The sequence below is a fragment of the Trichosurus vulpecula genome, chromosome 3, assembly GCF_011100635.1.
Source record: "Trichosurus vulpecula isolate mTriVul1 chromosome 3, mTriVul1.pri, whole genome shotgun sequence".
Classification (NCBI taxonomy): domain Eukaryota; kingdom Metazoa; phylum Chordata; class Mammalia; order Diprotodontia; family Phalangeridae; genus Trichosurus; species Trichosurus vulpecula.
In genome coordinates this window covers 273,875,897-273,896,039 of record NC_050575.1, presented here as the reverse complement: position 1 = coordinate 273,896,039, position 20,143 = coordinate 273,875,897, and the positions used below count along the sequence as shown (strand labels likewise).

Below are 20,143 nucleotides of genomic sequence, written 5' to 3'. Positions count from 1 at the left end.
GATACTGGTGAGAGCTTTATTCTCAAAAATTCCCCAACTTCTAAATCAGGTGACAGGATTGGTGTTTGCATTCTGGAGATCAAGCTATCTTTATCCCTTTAGAGCTGATTTGGAATCATAGGGGAATTTTAGAACACCACAGTACAACTAGAGGTTGAAAAAGCATATCTGTAAAGCCTCTTGTACATCGTCCTCATGCCAAGGACCTCATACAAAGCCTTCAGAGGACATTTTCCTGGGGTTGGGATACAGCTTAGGCAACCCACAACTTTTATATATACCCATTGGTTTGTACTTTGGCTATGCTGTCCTTTAATAACTAACTACACAGGCACCATATGAAGTAGCTTGACTTCCAGGTCTAGAGATTGGTTTTAAATTTCAGTAAAGCACATTATGTAGTGAGATAATAACCTTTTTGATTTAAAGAAAATATTTGTATGATCTTAGGAAAATATAAAGAGATTCTCAATCATAGAGGCAAAATATTTAAATTGAATGTAATCAGCTTTCTGACAAATGTCATATAATAAAGAGGAAGAATATTTTTTTTCCCCAAATAGCTTTAAAAAATCCAAAAATAACAGCATTTACATGGTAGGATTTCTTAATATTTCTTAGACATTATCTCTTTGAGGTACTGATTTTCATCCAAATTTGATTAAAAGCCATTTTGCTCACAGCTGCCTCTTTTAGAGGCTTGTGCTTGGCAAAGTGAATTTATTTAGTCTTTGTTGAAAAAACATTTCAGAGCAGTTTAAGGCTCCCCATTCTCATTACAGAAAAATGTGCAGGCATCCCTTTGGAGGAAAACACTCTCATCTGGAAGCAGCTGTAATTACAGTAATTTTTATTTACATGCTTGTTTTCAAATGATTTGAAGTTTTGTCTGGCAGATCTTTTTGGAACTTCTTTCTAATGCTTCCCTCCATAGCCATGCCATTGCCCAGGCCTTGGGGTGAAGATATTTGATAATGAGGTCATTTTGCTAATTCAGTAACTCAGCTCTCAGATAGGTAGGGACCAAGCCAAATACACTTGAAGCCTAATTACATTGTATATCACTGGGTAGTATTAGATTGAGAATCCCAGTTGCTTATTAAAGATATATTTCAGGACCTCTAATTTCAGCAGTGTGCTTACTACCTTCGCTGATGCAGCTTTCAACCCCTGTGCGTTATAGTAGATGGTAATCCAGGATCATTGTGGTAGAAGAATTTTCCTTGTAGCCAACATAGCAGTGAGTTTCTCTGACTTTTACTGGCTGAGTTACCAACAACAGACAAATAGCTCATCAGCAGGCCTGTAACTGAAACCTTTCTAGCTTGGGCTTTTTTGGCATGCTCCTTGACAAATTGGGAGACCTTTACTTGATGGTGACGAATCAGAGTAGGCTTTTCATGGACTTGTTTCACACTAAAAATATAACAAGTTTGAAATCAACAGCCCCACAGATGCTAAAGGGAAGACAGTCTCTTCCTTCAAATATCATACATTCTAATAGAGGAAGACAATGCATGGGGGAATGGTGGGCCGGAGGGGTGTTTTCATCTGGAATTTTATGGGAATAGTGAGGGTAGTCACAGGGCAGTTGATTACAACATCTTTTCCAAGAATGGTAGTACTGATTTGAGTATAATTGGGGAGGGAAAAGGATAAAGAGGAAACACATGCATTGCAGTCATGAAGGAAGGCATGGTGGGCCTTAGAGCAGGTAAATATGGTGAGCTTCGTCCAGTCAGGAAGGTATGGTCCCAGAAGTACCTAGATTGAGGTGCAAAGTGGTACAGAACAATATGGCTGGAAGATTGCTAAAGTATATATTGTAGTGAGTCCAGGGGCCCTCCGATGTGATGAAATTTTACCATATCCATTTTTCAGATCTAAATTGAAAGACTGACTAGATCAGACTTCATTCAACCATAGAACTTCAAGTTAGGCCAGACCCTAGAGGTCCTCTAATTCAACTCCAACATTATAGGAATGTTTCATTAATCTCTTGTCAATACATTTGTATTTAATAATTATTTTGATGTGACTGAATACCCCAATTCCATCAGTGTTTCCTCATATGACATTGTTTCTACAACCTTCGCCACCCGAGTTGCCATCTTTTAAATGAACTAAGATTTTTTTATTCCTCTTAAAATGTAGCACCAGAACTGTATATAATACTCTGATGTTGGCACAGAATTACAAAATAGATAGTTTATCTGGCTTTATCTTCATGTGACTTTTTCTTCCTATTTGATCTTTGAGCTCAATCTTCATTTTATTTGTAACTTATTGTCTCTATTTCTAATTCAACTGCTTCTCTCTCTATAGAAGTAATAAAGTAGCAGAATCAAAGGTGGAATAGGTAATCTCTTGTCAAGTTTTATCCCTTTTGCTAGGCTGGTCAATAATGTGTTCTCCAGATATGGGGATGAGAAAATATCTTCTTTCTTTTCTGCTTTTGGTTACCAGAGTTAGGCTTTATTTCAAGAACAAATAGCCCATTCAAAGGTGTATATTCCACATGACATCAACAAGTAGAAGTTCCTCAGTATTCTTTCACTGGCCAGATCATGGTAACTGGCATTTTGAAAAGGCCAGCCTTCTATGAATGTAGAATTGGAGTTTTAAAAATTCGCTTAAAGGACTGATCAACATCATGGTAATACTATGGATTGGAAAAGTCATTACAAGCCTTTGGGTTTGATTGTAAAGCAGCAAAGCTTGAAGTTTAACTGTCTCATCCTTGTCACAAGAAATATGTTGATTTTATGCCCCTAAGTACATATATTGAAATGAAAGATGGGATCATATCTGTTTCTTGATATGAACATTTTAATAGGTGCAAAATTTTGGTGGCATTATTATCAATATAAAGCATATATTAGTCTCCAACCCTAATAGTATCTAGTTACTGTAATGCAAGGCTGTTTAACTATATAGCTTAGCAAAGTTGTTTAATTTGCTCTTTAGTGAAATCTCATAAGTAACAAGGCACTGGAAAAGATATGCATAGGAAACCTAGATTTTCCTTCTGTCATTTGGGATCCACTAAAATAGCTACCTTATATGAACATATTCTGCATATTCACTATACTCCACAATTTGCCTTTGGTTATAAAAGTGAAATTTCTTCATTGGTATTCAAAATGTGGCTGATTATATTTAAGAATTTAACATGTAAATTGTTCATCTTATCTTCCTTTCCATCAAATATTTTTCCTTTTCCCTTCTCTCTCCCCCTACATGTACATATTCACACATATTTTAATTACCAAGTTTATAAACTGGAATATAGGTAACTTGTATCTCCATATTTCCAGTACCAATCATAAAACCTCTCAAACTTCATATCAGTATAAGCAAGGAATATAGCATACACCTAGTCCTAGCCTCATTCTAGGGAATTTTGTTTTATCCAAATCCATTGGCCCAGAAGAAGGAATCAATGGATGCTTAGATAAGTAAAAGTGACTACATTTCATTTGAAAGAGGGGAAAAAGTTAGATGTTTGGGAGAGAAAAATTGAAAATATTCTACCCACCAGTTTTTAGAACATGGAACACAAAATTATATTGAAAAAATACCACATTTTAAAAATGTGCTTCCATTTTTTGTGATGTCCAGTTAAAAGAAAGACATAAAAATGGAAGAAACAGAATCACAGAGAAGTGCAGAGTCACCAAGAGTCAGGAATGCATAAAAAAAAAATTAGCAAGAGACAGGCACTTGCAAACACAACAAGCATCTAGAAAAGGCCCACAATTTCACAGATATCAAGATAGGTGCAAACTTGAATTGAACAATAGGCTCTCACAGCTTTTGTGAATACTGTCATTTAAGATCTTTTAATTCTTAATGTATTTTGACAAGTATAATGAAAATTTCATATTTGACCTTGTTAATAATTTGTTATCCTAAATAAAAGCAGGGTCAAAATATTCTATTCAGAGTATGTGAGAAATAACCACTAATATTTGTATTTTTTACCCTTTACAATTTTTAATTGTCTCAAACTTTTTACTATTTGAGACTTGTGCTTCCCAGTCTAATGAAGATTTTCCAAAGGATGGAGAACCTTATTAGCCACTGAATTTCACTGGGTCAGATCTATTCTCAGCTCTGTTTCCACATATACGAACTGAAGCAAATCACTTTACCTCTTTGGGACTCAGTTTCCTCATCTGTAAAATAAGGGACATTGCGTTAGACCTCTGAGGTCCTCTAAATCCATAGGATCCCTTGAACATGTCCCATGAATATTCTAGCAGAGCTAGCCTATCTTAAATAATCCATAATACCATTAATAAGTACCTGTAAGACACTTGGTACCATGCTAGGTACTGAGATGTACCAAAGAAATAGGAAATACTTTTAATTTTGATTTCCTTCATAGACTTGGAGCTAAGAGAACGCAGAGATTTCTAATCCAACCTCTGAGTCCAGATAAACAATTTGCCCAAGGTGGTTCCAATAGTATTATAAATAGCAGTGGAAATTTAAACTTATATCCTCTGATTCAAAACCTATTCCATGCTGATGTGAGATTATGAGAAGAAAACAAAAGATAATAAATGATAAAGTGCCAAAATGAATGATAGAATACTATGCAGTCTGCCATAAGGCAGGAGATGGCACTTAAGTGTATGGACTCCAGGGGAGCTGAGGTGGTAGAGCTTTCCAGGCTTTATGAGAAGACAGGAAGGCAAGAGGTAGGGTATCATCTATGAAGACCAGCCCAGTGAATCATTCTTGCCTTCTGTCTTGACAGCTCTTCCTCATCTGACCAGCAAAATTAAATCAAGCCTGCCATGATTCTGGAAGGGGCAAGTAGGTCAACTCCCTTTGGCTCCACTTACCATCCCTGTGACTTTACTCCCCATGGCCTCTTTTCCTGCTCTCCTTACTGGTCTGTCTGTGTTGTCTCCTGCATTAGGATATAAATTCCTTGACGGCAGGGCCATCTCACTTTTGTGTTTGTACCCTGGTGCTTAGTTGCCAATGCCTAAGAAAGGCTTTTTAATTCATTCATTCATCACAAAGGACTTTCTTTTTAAACAAATCTGACAGGTCCTCATTTCTGGTACAGGTGGTTAGAAAGAAAAGAGACAGAGAAACACACCCTTTGCCTGAAAAAGTAAAAGATGAACTGTTAATTTTGTAAGAACTGACTAAAAATCTAAAACTCTGGCTTTGCTTAACATTTTAAAAAGCCAAACCTAGGTTATATAACATGTAGGAGAGGTAAAAGCCCTTCGGCCTGACCTTGTCATGGTAAGAGTTTACAGTTAATTCAAACATCTGCTACATAATTAGAGGTTTTAGGGGGGAAATGCTTATTACTCCCTTTAGAGCTGTGACATTCTGTGCCCTCCACAATTCTCATTAGTGATATAAGGACATTAATGCTACTTAGGAACATTTTCTTTCCTTGCCCCTTTTTGAAGGAGAGTGCTTGCAGGAGAAAGAGGAGTAAGACTCCATGCTGAATATTTAGAATGTAGTGCTTCTTTTTGTGCTTCTTTGGCAGGAAGCCACACTCAAGGATCTCATCAACAGTGGGAGAAATAGCCTCTTTGTTGAGCTAGTGCATTTTGTCGACATGAGCATACTGCATGTAATTAAAAGTCTGAAAAATACACCTGGGTACATGGATTTATAAAGATGGAGGTGTGGAGCATATATAGCAAAAATTCAAGTACTAATGATATAGCTTTCTTTTGATTTTTCTTTCTAAACAAAGTCATTCCACTACATGCAATCATAATGCTTTGAGCTACAGAACTCTTTGCAGGCCAACTGTGTGCATCTAATAGGTACTTCATGTCATAGCCTTTCATTTTATTTTATATGCTGCAATGATCAAGATTCCAAGTCTGCCACAGCCACTCCAGAGATAACTGTGACCTATGCAAACATAAGGAACTTTAAAGCAGCATAAAAAGCCCTAGAGAAAATGTGTTAAAGCACAGGTATAATTGTTAGCCACAAAATATAAAATATCGCAGGTAGATGTTCAAGTAAAATAATACTAACAAGTTTATGTTCTGTCTCTTCATAATATATAACCTTAACTCATTTTCCTGAGCTATCTTCTATTTTATTTCATAAAATCCTACATTTCATGTGAAATTAATTTTTACTAAAACCATTTTGATTTTACATTACTTTATATGCAGCTATGCTAGAAAGAGTACTTCTACTTTAAAATCTATTACAACCCTATTTGCCAAATATTTGGAATTCCCTTGTTTTTATTCGCTGCTTCAATTCAGAATCATTATCTGCCTGAATATGTTCAGTTATTACCAAATACTTTATGAATAAATGAGATTGTTAAATTTTTATCAACAAGCTTGACTTTGGTGATGTTATTTAGTATTTCAGTCAATCAACAAGCATTTATTAAGTGCCTACTATGGGCCAGGGCAGCCAGGGTGCACAGCGGATAGAGCTCCAGGCCTATCTGGCCTCAGACCCTAGGCAACGCACTTAACCCTGTTTGCCTCAGTTTCCTCATGTGTAAAATGAGCTGGAGAAGGAAATGGCAAGGCACTCCAATATCTTTGCTAAGAAAACCCTAAATGGGATCACAAAGAATTGGACGTGACTAAAACAACTGAACAACAGTAAAAACAGATTGCCAGGCACTAAGGATATAATTATAAGAGATGAAATAATCCTCACTCTCAAGGAACTTAAGCTTTATCAGGGAAAACAAGTACAAATATGTACAGAACAAATGTGAATAAAATAAACAGAAACAAGTATAGGGTAACTGGTAGCTACCTGGCTTAGTGGATAGAGTGCTGGGCCTCAGGAAGCCTGGACTTCAAATCTGACCTCAGACTTAACTAATTGTGTGACCCTGGGCAAGTCACTTCAACTCTGTTTGCCTTAATTTCCTTTAATGTAAACTGTATATAATAATGACACCTACCACCCAGGATTTTTGTAAGGATCAAATCAGATTATGTTTATAAATCACTTAGTACAAGGCCTGGGACATAGTAAAGTACTGTATAAGTGATAGCTATTATTAGTTAGGAAGAGGGTTACCAGTGGTTGGGAAAAATCAGTAAATCTATGTAGAACTTGGCGCTTCAGCTGGGTGTTGAAGAAAGCTAGAGATTCTGCAAAGTAAAGATGCAGAGAGAATGCATTCCAGGCACGGAGGACAACCAGCAGAAATGCATGAAGATGGGAAGGCCAGTTTAGCAATACCGTGGAGTATGGGAAGAAAAGGAAGGTATGAGGAGACTTGAAAGATAGGTAGGGAAGACCTTTAGAAGCTAAAGAGAACAGCTTAATTTTTTTTTTTTATCGTATCAGTAAGGATCAAGTGGGCTTTTATTGAGTATGCAAATAACATAATCAAATCTGTCCTTAATGGAAATGACTTTGGTATCTATGTGGAAGATAGCCTGGAGGGGGGAAGAGACTTGAGGTAGAGAGGCCAAGTAGGAGGCTATTGTGATAGTCTAACTGTGATATTGGACTGAACTTCGCTGGTTCTGTATGAGAAATGAAAAGGAATTAGATGGGAGAGATATCAAAGTAGAAATAGCAAGATTTGGCAACTGATTGATAATGTGGGGAGTCCAGGTCATGAACTTGGGAGACTGGGCGAATGGTATTTTCGGCAGAAAGAGAGTAGTTTGGAAGAGGATTTGGTTTAAGGGAAGGTAATGAATTCTATTTGGACATTTAGAATTCTAGATGTTTCTGGAACAACAATTTTTAATGTCCAATAAAACAACATAGTACTCAAGAGCAGGGCAAAGCTCTGTGAGCTTTCTCCCTTGGGAAGATAATCCCATGAGAATAGATTAGTGTTAAGAGATAAGATAAAGAGGTCCAGCCTCCAGGAACACCCAGAATTAGAATATATGATATGGATGATACACCAGCAAAGGAAACTTTGAGGAGTGGTCGCCCATGTAGGAGAAGAACCAGGAAGGAATAGTATCAGGAGAACACTGAGAAGAAAGAGTACCCAGGAGGATATCAACAGCAGGAGGACTGAACAAAGATTATCAATTTGGGCAACTAAGAGCTTACTGGTAACTGGCTTCCAAGCAGATTTTAATACTGAGATAGTTAAAAGGAGCTATTAACATCTTAGGGAAGAAGGGAGAAAATTTGGAACTCCAAAATTTTAAAAAAGGATGTTAAAATTGTCTTTACATATAAAAGATAAAATATTAAAAAAATAAAAGGATCTGTGACTTACTAATAGGATTGCCTCTTCTACTTGTACAAAACTTTTTAATCACCTGCTTCTCCTTATCATTGTCTTTTCATAAATTCACTAGAGAGGAGCTTTCCAACGTGCTTGAGATTTTTCTCTGCTTCTTTTATCGTTTAAGGAGAACCAGTGCAGTACTCAAACCATCCTTCTCTGACTCTTTCTTTGCTTTTGGTATGTGAATGGTCCCTCTCTATTGCCAGTCATGCCTGCTGTTGATGATCTCTTTTATGCTACTTTTTATATGCAAAATCTCCATGGTTATATACTGCTACCTCCTGATTCATCAAGAATACACCTGATATATACATAGATGAAGCTCATAAAGAATATAGGCATAAGAATTTAGGCAAATGGGTCAGTAGTTGTCAATATTTCCTTGACTACCATTTTACTTAAAAACAAGTATTCTCTTTAGAACCTTCTCTTTGCTTTAGCGTGAACATTTTTACATTAGTCCTTCCAGAATTTTCACCTCTAGGGCACATTTATTTTTCTTTAGTAATTTGGCCAGGTCCAGCCACTTTTTCCTAATTTCAGCTTAAGTACTTTCTCAAACAGTACATTGGGTAGTGAGATGATAAATGATATAAGTTGTGGCTCCACTGTCATCAGTGAGGCTGGTGAAAATAGATTACTCTAGAAATACTGACAGATCTGTTCCATATTACATCTATTTGTTTGTATTTCTAGTTTCATCTGGAAGTGCTCTTTAAAGGTCTGCCTTAGCTGGGTCTCATTCCAAACACTGATCAGACTCCCTTTCCCCTCAACTGCATTTCACATTTTGTGTGATGATGCTATGCAGGTGATCTTTCATCATTATCCTTTTCCATAATATTTTACAAAGTTTTTCCTCTTTTAAGTTCCTGTCATATCTTTTAACCTATATTCTTATCACCTTCCATAGAGTGGCAATGCTCCATTGTAACAGATACTTTCAAAGCTGCATGCGTCCTATATGATTCAACTTAGTCACTGTAGCAGTGAGGGCCATCTATTAAGAATCCTACTCAGTCTCCCAGAAGTCACACAGGACCTTTTATGCCCACTTTCCCTGTGGTGCACAGAGGCACTCTACCTTTAAGGCCTTCTCTATACCATTTCTCCATGGCATTCTTGCCTACAAATCCCTAGGGCAACATGGGGATAATTCCACTTTAGTATGCAGACATTTACTTTGACTTGAGACTACTAAATGTTGAAGTCAGCTCCCCTCATTGCTCCTTCTAAATCAAGGATTCACAACCTGGAGTCTGTGAATATAAGTACGTATATGCGTGTGTGTGTGTGTGTGTGTGTGTGTGTGTGTGTGTGTGTGTACACATATACATAGTAGACACCTAATGTGCATGTATCATAGATAGATCAATAGCTATATTTCATTACTATAGGGTTCCCTTTTAATTCTGTGTGTTTTATTTTATGTATTTAACATTATTCTGGGAAAGGGTTCAGTAGGCTTCACCAGACTGCCAAAAACGTCAAGGACACAAAACAGATTAACATCAATTTTAAATCTTCAGGATGTGGGTATCTTTCTTGAGATAATATTTGTAAAATGCTTAGCTTTATGGCTAAGCTTTTAATGCCTGGCACATAGTAGATACTTAATGAATTTGTTCCCTTCCTCTGCCTACCAAGTAAGGACCATAAGTTCATGGGATCATGTATTTTGAGCTTGAAGAAACCTTAAAAGCCATCGAGACTCTGAGTTTAAGTGATTTGTTCAAACTCACACAGATTGAAAGAACAGAGCTGGGATTCCATGCAAAGTCTTCTGACTCCAAATCCATGGCTGTACAATGATGATGAATGAGGAAATGGAATAGCCACTGTCATACCTTCCCTTAAGCTACCAAGGATATTCACTATCTTTGTGTCAAACTTGAGCTGGTTGTTCTTCGGGTTTCCTTACTAGTTCATACACTAAACCACCACTGCCCTTGGACTTTATGACACTTGGCAAGAAAATCATGTTTGCTCTCTGAGGCAAGTCCTTAGCTCTTTTACTACTTGTTTTGGTGACTTTCTGTAACCATTAAACTTCTCTAAGAAAAAGTAATAGAATAAATGTCTTGGCCTTAGTCTTTTTCTCATTTTTTGAAGTTACAACTTGTTCAAACCATTAGGGTTGAAGTTGTAATCAAATGTCGTGTCTACTCTACTAGATCCTCTCAAAAGAATGTAAAATCGTTGAGGGCAAAGACTATTTTATTTTTTTCTTTGTATTCCTAGTGCCTAGGACATAGTAGACACCTAATATGTTTTGTCCAGTTGAAGTGAATTTCTTCTAATTTGGTATTGATATTGATATTTGTGTTAACCTCTGGAAGACCCAGTAACACTCAGACAACAATTATTTCTAAATCTAGCTAGACCAGTAAACAATCATTTTTCATCCATTAAGATACAGTCACTTCCATTTTTTATGATGTTGTTTGGCACTTGCCACATTCAGAGCCTTAATACTTCTCAAACCAACATACTCATTATATACATAGGAAGATGTTGAAAAATTTACAAATATTTGATTCTTTTCATTTCCTGAGACCAAATCTTATTTTCCTGTGTAATATTTGCTTATATCCCTTATACCATTCACTTGAAGTCACCAATTATCAATTTTATAAGATCTATTTCTTCAATATCTAAAGACAATGTTGGTAAATAAACTACAGTTATTTTCATGATATTCTCCATACTTCTGATAATCATGAGAACTGCAAGTTGAAAGAACCAATTATCCTGTGAAATGTTGCTTCTTTTCACATCTGGTTTATTAACTAATCAAGAAATACTTATTACCTACTTCATGCCGGACAATGGGTGAGGCACTGCGGTACAAAGACAAACATGAAACAATCCCACTTCTCATGGAGTTTTCAATCTAGTCAAGGGGAGACGTCATACTTACACACACACACACACACGCGCGCGCGCGCGCGCGTGCACACACACACACGTAGCATACATAGTTAAACATATGTACTAATTAAACATCCATCATATATACCAAACATATAACACATAACTAAACATATATAACACAGTATAACACATATGTATATATATATATATATATACATATATAGAGATAACTAAATTTTAAGTTACTTTTGTTCAAATTGTACATAGTAGGTGCTGTGTTAGCTGCTATTACTGTTATTAATGCTAATAATAATAATCACTCTATGGTAACTTACCAGTCATGAAAGCACTTGAGAATTTTAAATATTCTTTGTATTGCACTTAAGTATTTTTATTGTTTGGGAAGGGATTCAACTTTTATGGATAAAATATTGTATTGCTATCTCATTAAAGTAGATATTCTTTCCAGCCATGCACAACGCAACTCACCCATACCTTCCCATCTTCTGCAACACCAGTCCATATCCCACTATAAATTTGCTAAAGGGAGGCCCACCCAATAATGTGGGAGCACCATTTGCATCTGTGAGTCAGTGCCTTTTGTGAATTGAGTTGGTGATCCTTGCCTAATTTCCAGATCTAAGATCTCTTTTCTTTACCCACCACACACATACAGAGTTTTTATCCTTTTCTATAGCCAGACAGCCTTATTCTCACACACAGTAGCAAGGCAATATAATTGATCTGGGATTAGGAAGTATGACAAAGGAAGCTTTCCTATTCTTGGTATTCAGAAGACAAAGAACTTTGATCTTTATAATCAAACAACTTTAGCAGCATTTAATTCATTTAAGATGAAAGAAATGAAGACATACATACATATATGTACATATGCATAATGTTCTTTCAGAGGAATTTTATTAAGATTTTTCATAATGAAAACCTCCAAATGGCCACTGTACTGCTAGTGGTAAAAGTTAGCAACTTAGCCTGATTGACCAAGATGGGGAAAATGAGGCTAGAGATGCTTTAAATTGTCCTCATAATATCATACTTATAAGGTCAAAACCAAAAATATTATCAAGATAAAAATACATCTTTAAAATTATTGTTTATTTGTCAAAAAGCTTGCTATGGAATCAACACTTCTGACAGTGCTTGTTTTAGATTATATATTTAAATTAAAAAAGAAAACATTTTATTGCCATATTTTGTTTTTACTTTACAAAGATTTCCAGAGTCTAGTACTTGAGAGCTCTCTTCTAACAATGTAAAGATAACAAAACAGTGACCTCATCTGAAAGTCCATGCAATATTCCACATGTGTAACAGCCTTCAATCTCCCTATTTCTTAAGTGGGTTTTTTTTTTTTTGATTAACAAAAATCTGTTTTCTCTTTCTTCCTACCTCATTGGGAAAAAAAAGAAAATAAAAACAAATTTCTTCCAACAAATATGTAAAATCAAGAAAAATAAATTCCCTTATTGACAATGCTTTCACTTGCAAATTTAGATGAGGTTGTCATTGTTTAGTTAACCAATCAGGTTTCACCTCCTCCTGTAAAGAACTGCTTTCAAAGCTAACTGTTGTGTCACTGGACAGTCTTGGAAAATCACCTAACCTAAGCCTCATTTTCCTCATCTATAAAATTGTAGGCCCAGTGGAAAAGATAGAAGATCTCTTAGGTTCCATTGGACTCAAATACGGTGGCTATTTCAAATATTCTGTGCCTGTATTTGTTGGATCTACCCTAAGCTCTAGGTTAGGGAGAATTATAGGTACCAAGAATGCTCAGATTCTCCTCCATTCCCAGTCACAGGTACTCAGATGGGCCGTTTCTTTTAAATGTGGGCCTTAGACCCTCTTTTTCACCCTTTAATATTCATCTTACTCCCCAGACTATTGCTTATTTGTCATATTTGAGGTATTTGAGTTTGATTTTGAGCAAATAAAGCCTAATGATCTTTTAATAGTTGGTTTCTACATCTTATGTTACACTTACAAAAACCATCTTAGACTGAAAATGAAGAGAGAATTCCTAACTGTTTAGTGGTATATATTCCATCTGTCTGATATTCCATGATGGAAAAATAAGGTGTGGTGTTTTGTTTTCTCCCTTGATGGTAAGGAGTTTTTAGAAAGGTGGCTGGTTCACACAGTTTCTTTTAAAGTAATGTCAAGATTTATAATTTGCCTCTCCATTTCCATTCTCCCAAGTTTTTTTTTTTTTGTAAACTGCATGAAACTTCAAAGACTGAACAACATTGTGAAGTCCTCTTGTCCTACTCCACAAAGTATACCTAAAAGAACTGTTCTTTTGTTATAAGAGAGCCTTAGTATTTTTCTTTCAAAGGAATCCATCATTTTTTTAAAAATAAACTTTGCTGGTTTTATGCTCTTTTCTCTACTTTAAACACATTTTCTCTCCACTGCCTGAGCAGGGTATTTTCCGTGTAGTGATTCTACTTTTTCTTTGTTCTCCTTGTCTGATGTTTCTTTGATAGCGGATGGTTTCTCGCTCTTTGGGAGCAAATCCAGATGACCTTAAGGACCCAATTAAAATTAGTATTCCACGCTATGTTCTCTGTGGACAGGGAAAGGATGAACACTATGAATTTGAGATAAAGGTAAGTGTGTCTTCCTTATAGTTTCTGGAAGAATGAATGTTTGATACCATGTAAACCTATAATTTTATTGTAGTTTATATATGTAGATATATTATTTTATTATTTATTAGCCTCTATAGTATGGATCAAATGACGTATGTGTGCACTACTCATGTGTGCATGTGTGTGGTCAGTGGGTGAAAGAGGAGTCAGTACTGCTATTACAAAAGATCTCTTTAGAAAAGGGTTTTTTTTTCCCCCAGCTCCCTTCCCAATTATATTCCAGACTTACTCAGTTTACACAACTTTTCAACAAGAGATGTATTCGCATTGCCTTATGTTTTCAGAGGTATATCAGCCTTATTTTTAATATAAAAAATTATATTTTTAATAATATTTTATAACATCAAATTTTCTCTGGTTATTCCACCTTCATATAGTTAATGATCTATAAATCAGATTGGGCTAAAGACTCTCAAAGCAAATGGAAGCCACTTAGTTTTGTAAATTACTATTTCTTATGTCGATTTCTTGTTTTTTAAAAGTAGTCACTCATTTATTGAATTAGGATTTGTACTGAGAACATCTTTTGTCTTCAGCAAATTTCCTCGTCTGACTGGCCTTATTTTAAAACATTGTGTAATACAGTGAAAGGCAGATTGATGCAATGACTAAAAAAATTGGCCTAGATTTCAGAAAGAACTGAGTTCAGGTCCCAACTCTGACACATAGTGACTTAGGGATGCTGGGCAAATCACTTAATCTTTCAGTGCTCTAGGTAGATCTCTTAGACTCTAAGTTGTAAAGGGGGTTTATTTACCTTTGTAAAGGGAGTTCCCTTACCTTGGAGTTGCTCATACCAGTAAAAATCAGAAGTCCAGTCCCTAGGCCTATGTAATATAGTAGCTGCTCTATCACCCAAAGCTCTCTGGCCCTACTAGCTATGGGGAGGTAAAGAAAGAAAGGGAAAAGGATGTAGAGTGAGGAGAAAGAAGCTAAATGGGTCTAGGAGGCCAACTTGGCAAGCTTAATTTTAAAACTATGTAATATGGTAAGAGTCAAAGTGGCCGCATAGCCAAAGATCAGACATAGATGTCAAGAAGATCTGGGTTCAGTGTGTGGTAATTTCTCATGGCAAATACTACTCTGCCATGAAAAAAACTCAGCAGCCACTGCTATATAGATAGCCCTAATGCTAAGACCCTAGTACAAGAGGAACTTAGTACAAGGGAAAGGAAAATATGTTTAAGTTTTGATTTCATAGCTTGGCATTTCTCAGCCTTGCTTCCTGTTCCCTTTATTCTAGTCAAGACACTTTCCTTGTTCTCAGTCCTTCTGCTGTGTTTTCCTTTGGATGCTTTAAGACCAACTCCCATACGGTCTCCATGTAGTCTTCTCTGATCTCCTGAGCCAGAAATGATTCTTTCCTCTTTTGAATTTGCACATTTGTTTATACCTCTTATATACTTCTGTATGTTTATTTGTGAATATGTCTTCTATCCTCTCTGTTTGGTTTCAGTCTTCTCTAGGGTAAGGTCGGTGTTTTGGGGTCATAGATTTAGAGCTGGAAGTGCTTGGAGGTCGTGTAACCCAACCTCTTTCTCTTTTTAAGAGGAGGAAACCAAGGCTCAGAGAAGTTACCTGACTTTCCCAAGATCCCATAGCTAATAAGTGATAACACCAAGAATCAACCCTCTGCCCTCTGACTCCAAACCTGGACTCTTCTCACTATACCACAGTGCCTCCCTTTACTTTCTTAGCCACTTCTGGACCTAGTATGGTGGCATGTTCTTAGTAGGCATTTGGTACACATCTATTGAATTGAATTATGGACACAGTGATATCAGAATTGGAAATAGCCATGTTTGTTTCTTAGCACAGCAGGCAGCCCTTTATTGTTCAGTGCTGAATATTTCTAAATACTGCCTGCAGGTCAGCAGAATGTCACTACAAAATATGGGTTTTCTAGGAGCAAGTTTGCAACCAACTGTTCCTGTCACAAGTAATCTCACTAACTGAGATATGCAAGTGTTCATGTAAAACTTTCATTTCAATTGTCTTTCAAGATTCATATGTGGAATAAATTATTATGCTTAGGGTTTTCAGTAGCTAGCATTTGAATAGTTACAGTTTTCCTCTTAAATTAAATTCTATCCTGACACAAAGCAACAAAAGCCCAGAAAATGTACACTTGAGACTGACACAGTCTTTCTATTGTTCCCTAGGTAAAAGAAAAAAGCTGATACCACCTTAGTTTTGTATTGCCTGCCTTTTGGCCTGTTTATGTTACCATTTTAGTGTGTAGTAAGCCAAATTGGGTCTTTATTCTTTCCTGAGGTATTTTTATGTACATAGAGACAGTCTTTCACAAGAGATTATCATCAAACGTATATCATTAATGAGAAGGACTGGAGCATTTTTCTTCAGTTGGGTAAATATTGCTTGGCAGTAAAAGAAAATCCGTGCCATATATTTTTCTCACAAACAAGCTGACTTGTTTAGAACTTCAGTGCCGAATTAAGTTCACCCTTTGTAAAAAGTCCTCCCATTGGCTCATCAAGTATCCCATTATAGGATTTGTATTTTCATTACACTGTGATACTTTCATGTTGTTATTAGGAGGAACAACAATAACAATACAAAAAATCACCCTCAAATTGGTATTGTACCTTTTCTTCCAGAAAGCAAAATCACCCTCTCATAGATTGTCTCCTTTCTCCATAGGTTTACAGAGAACCTCAAAGTCAGAAGGGGCTTCATAGTCCATCTAGTGCAGCCCATACCTAAACACGAGTCCCATCTCCTGCATTCAGTGTATGTCTCATGGTATAGTTCAGCACTGCACTTAGGAATATATTGTGTTCTACAAGTACTTTTTTAAAAATCAAGTTATAAACAATGATTCCATTATCAGGTCAGGCCATAAAAGCTTTCTCAATACATGTTGCTAAGCAGTCATACTAATGGTACCATCCTCCTCCTAGCCATGGGGTATTAGGGAGAGGAGGAGTATCCTCAAATTATAGAATCTTAGAGATTGTAGTATTAAAATTTTAGAAGTAGAAGGGACCTTGGGTATTGTCTGGTCTAAAGTTCTTATTTTCCCAAAACTGAGGTGCAGATAGAAGTGACTTTTAGATAGTCACACAGCTAATAAGTGACAGGTGCCATTCTTGTCATTTCGACCACGTCTCTTGCCTAGATTGCTTTTTCTTTACTCTCAGACCCCAGGCTGATTCAGGCCCTCATGGCCTTTCTCATGGCCTAGCTACTTTCCTGCCTCCAGGCCATCCTCCACATAGGAGTACCATGTTACACACCTACTCAATCAACGCCATTGCCTTCCCATTACTTCTAAGATCAAATACAGGCTCTTCTGTCTTTGTACACTTAGTACTGCCTGGTGGATAGCAGATGTTTAGTAAGTGATTATTGGTTGATTGGATGATATCTGCTAGGATAGAGCCCAGTTCTGAATCTCTGAGATTCAGCAGCATATCCAAAAAGGGATTCTTTACCCCTGAAATCCACAGCTCTTCCTCGCTCCCCAGTTTCGGTTCCAGATACCACCATTTTTATAACCAGCAACGTTCGCTACCTCCAAGTCATCTTCAAAACTTCATGCTCCTTCATCCCCTGTGTCTTATTAGTTTCCAGGTCTCGATGATTCTGTCTCCATATTACTTTTTGGAGCCATCTTCCCACCAGCTAGATAGCCGCTGCCCTAGATTAGGCCCTCATAACCTCTCTCCTGGACTGCTGAAATGACCTCCTATTTAATCTCCTGTCTCCATTCTTCCTTTTTCTAATCTGTTCTGCATATATCTGCCAAAAGGGATATTCTTAAAGCATACCTTTGATTCTACCTCTCGTCTGTTCATGAAGCCTCCTTGATTGTCTGTTGACCCTCAGAACTCCTTTGTTTGCTATTTAAAGTGCTTCCCAACCTGATTCCATCTCATCGTTGCTCCCATTCACAAATTCTACATTCCTGGCAGACTGACCGGCTTGCTGTTCCTACTGCCTGATGTTCCCATCTCAGACCCATGTGCCTTTCCATAGCCAGCTTCTGTGGCTGCACTGTCCTCCAACCTCGCTTCTGCCTCTGGAATCCCAAGCTCCCTTCAGGGAATGGTTCAAGTGCCACCTCCTGAATGAGTGCTTGGCTTGTCTTCCAGTTGAGATGATTTTATATTTACTTTGAATACATTTTGTGTTTAATTGTCTGTGTATTGTTTTCTCTCAAGAAAAAATGAGCTTTTTAGCAGCTTATTTTCATCTTTATATCCCCAGCACCTAGCTCAATGCTTGGTGCACAGTGTTTAGTAAATGTTTGTTGAGTAGATTTGAATTTAACTAAAAGGGACCTTTCCCCTCCCAATTTGATTAATGAGACTATTGAAGGAATGGTTTATCTAAGACCACATAGCTCCTTTATTTCTTATTTTATTATTTTAGTAATTTAATAAATTTAATAATTACTATTTTATTATTATAAGAGCTAGGACTAGAGTCTTGGTCTCCCAATTCCTAGGCTAGTGTTTTTTCTACCATGCCACACAATTCAAAGTATTTATTAAATGATTTCTTCTAATTAGAATCCTCTAGACAGTATCACTGCACAGAGTTTCAGTAATGGAGAGCTCACTGATTCATAAGGTAGCCTATTCCATTTTCATGTAGTAGCAAGAGAAGGTTCTTATGCTGAAGCATAATCTGTCTCCTTGTAACTACCATTATTGGTCTTAGCTCTGTCCTGTGCAATTATACAGAATAAATCAAATCCCTCCCTCACATGACAGCCCTTGAAATACAGGGTGCTTCAAACATCTTACTGAGATTTTAAGATTTAACATTTAATCTAAAATTAATTTAAGATTTAAATTTAAAACTCTCCTGACTTATGAGACATTCTGCATTTGAAAATAACTTCTTCCTTTTACCCTCCCCAGTACCACCTCCACCCCCATCTCCACCCCCTCAAGAAGAAAAACCTTCTCTTTTCTGAACATCTGCATTTCCTTGATCTCCAGCATCTTGAAGATGATACACTCATTGGGTAGGACAGTTACATATGGCTGTGGTCTAGTTTGTGGATATGTTTCCTGGCTGAACATGATATTCTGTATGTAGGTCTAGAAGAGTTTTTTTTTTTCCTTTCCCTTTCTGTGTATAGAATCTACTCATTTCAGAAATTTTGAAACAGGGAAAGATTATCTTTGGTATATTTCCATCTTCCTTGTCCCCTTTCCCCTGGGCTTCCAGGCACATTCATGATTTCCTGTCACCGGTTTTAGCATCTCATCTAGTCTTGGGCCATTTCCTAATGTGCTCCAAACTCCAAGATTAACAAGGTAGAGGACAGACAGCTAGACTTGGAGTAAGGAGAACTGGATTTAATTAAGTACCACCTTTGGTGTTTGCTTGCTGTGTCACTGTGGGCAAGTAACTCTGCCTCAGTTTAATTATTTGTAAAATGGAGATAATGCCTACATTGCCTCCCAGATTTGTGAGGTAAGCACTTTGTAGACCCTAAAGAATAATGTGGTTGTCAGTATTAGTATTACCTCCCTTCCTCCTCAACCAAAGTGTTCATTTCAGTGCAGCTGATCTCATCCAGATGCTAGGAATCAGACTTAGCTAATTCATACCTGCATTTATAGATGATTGATAGTCCCATAACTTGTTAATCCAAATGAGCCTCTGATTAGAAGAATGTAGATAATTCAAGAAGGAAAGATGAAAACAAATCCCAAAGGAAAGACATAAAAGATAAAAGCAATGTTCTACAGTGAAGTGTGTGTGTGTCTGTGTCTGTGTCTGTGTCTGTGTCTGTGTGTAAAAGTGACCATAAGCAAGCTGACCCAATCCAGAAGTGATGCTGATTTCAATGAGCTTCTCTCCTCTTTGCTTTCAAATTCACATTTCCTCCCACAATCCAGCTCCAGAGGCTGAGGGAAGAAAGGAGGGTGAGAGGGGGCCTCTTCTGAGTCAGGGGATGCCTGCAGTTGAGTCATCATTTTAAGCCATTACACTTCAGAAATTTAAATTCTTCTGATTTGATGATAAGAGCAGTAGTACTTGATGCTACTAGACCTCAGAGGTGCCAGGCATTGCCAGGTGGGATATGCAGTGAAAAGAGGGCTTCCTTTGAAGTCAGAAGGCCCAAGTGGGAATTCTGACAATACCACCAACATGTCATTAGACCAGTCCACTTAATGTCTCTGAGCCTTGGTTTGCTCTGAAACCTTAGCTTTTTGTGTCAAATTGCAGTTTCATCTTTAGAATGAGAAGGTTGAGTTATATGATTTCTAAAGTTCCCTGTTAGCTCTAAATCTTAGGTTCTGGGATGACTGAGAGCAGAGGTGTCAAACTGAAATAGAAATGGGCCACCAGACCATACATCAGGATCCCTGCAAGCTTC

General features: G+C 37.0%; 1 protein-coding gene across 3 annotated transcripts in view; it reads left to right on the top strand.

The window, feature by feature from the left end:
* Positions 1-20,143, top strand: part of KIF16B (kinesin family member 16B) — a 385,946-nt gene that overhangs the window by 272,236 nt on the left and 93,567 nt on the right. For 2 of the 3 annotated variants that reach the window (XM_036749261.1, XM_036749260.1), the window contains one exon: positions 13,618-13,740. In XM_036749261.1, the coding sequence (XP_036605156.1) occupies positions 13,618-13,740 (123 nt within the window). Of the gene's footprint in view, positions 1-4,765; positions 4,787-13,617; positions 13,741-20,143 lie in introns of those variants that run through there. The other variant, XM_036749262.1, reaches the window with a different exon arrangement.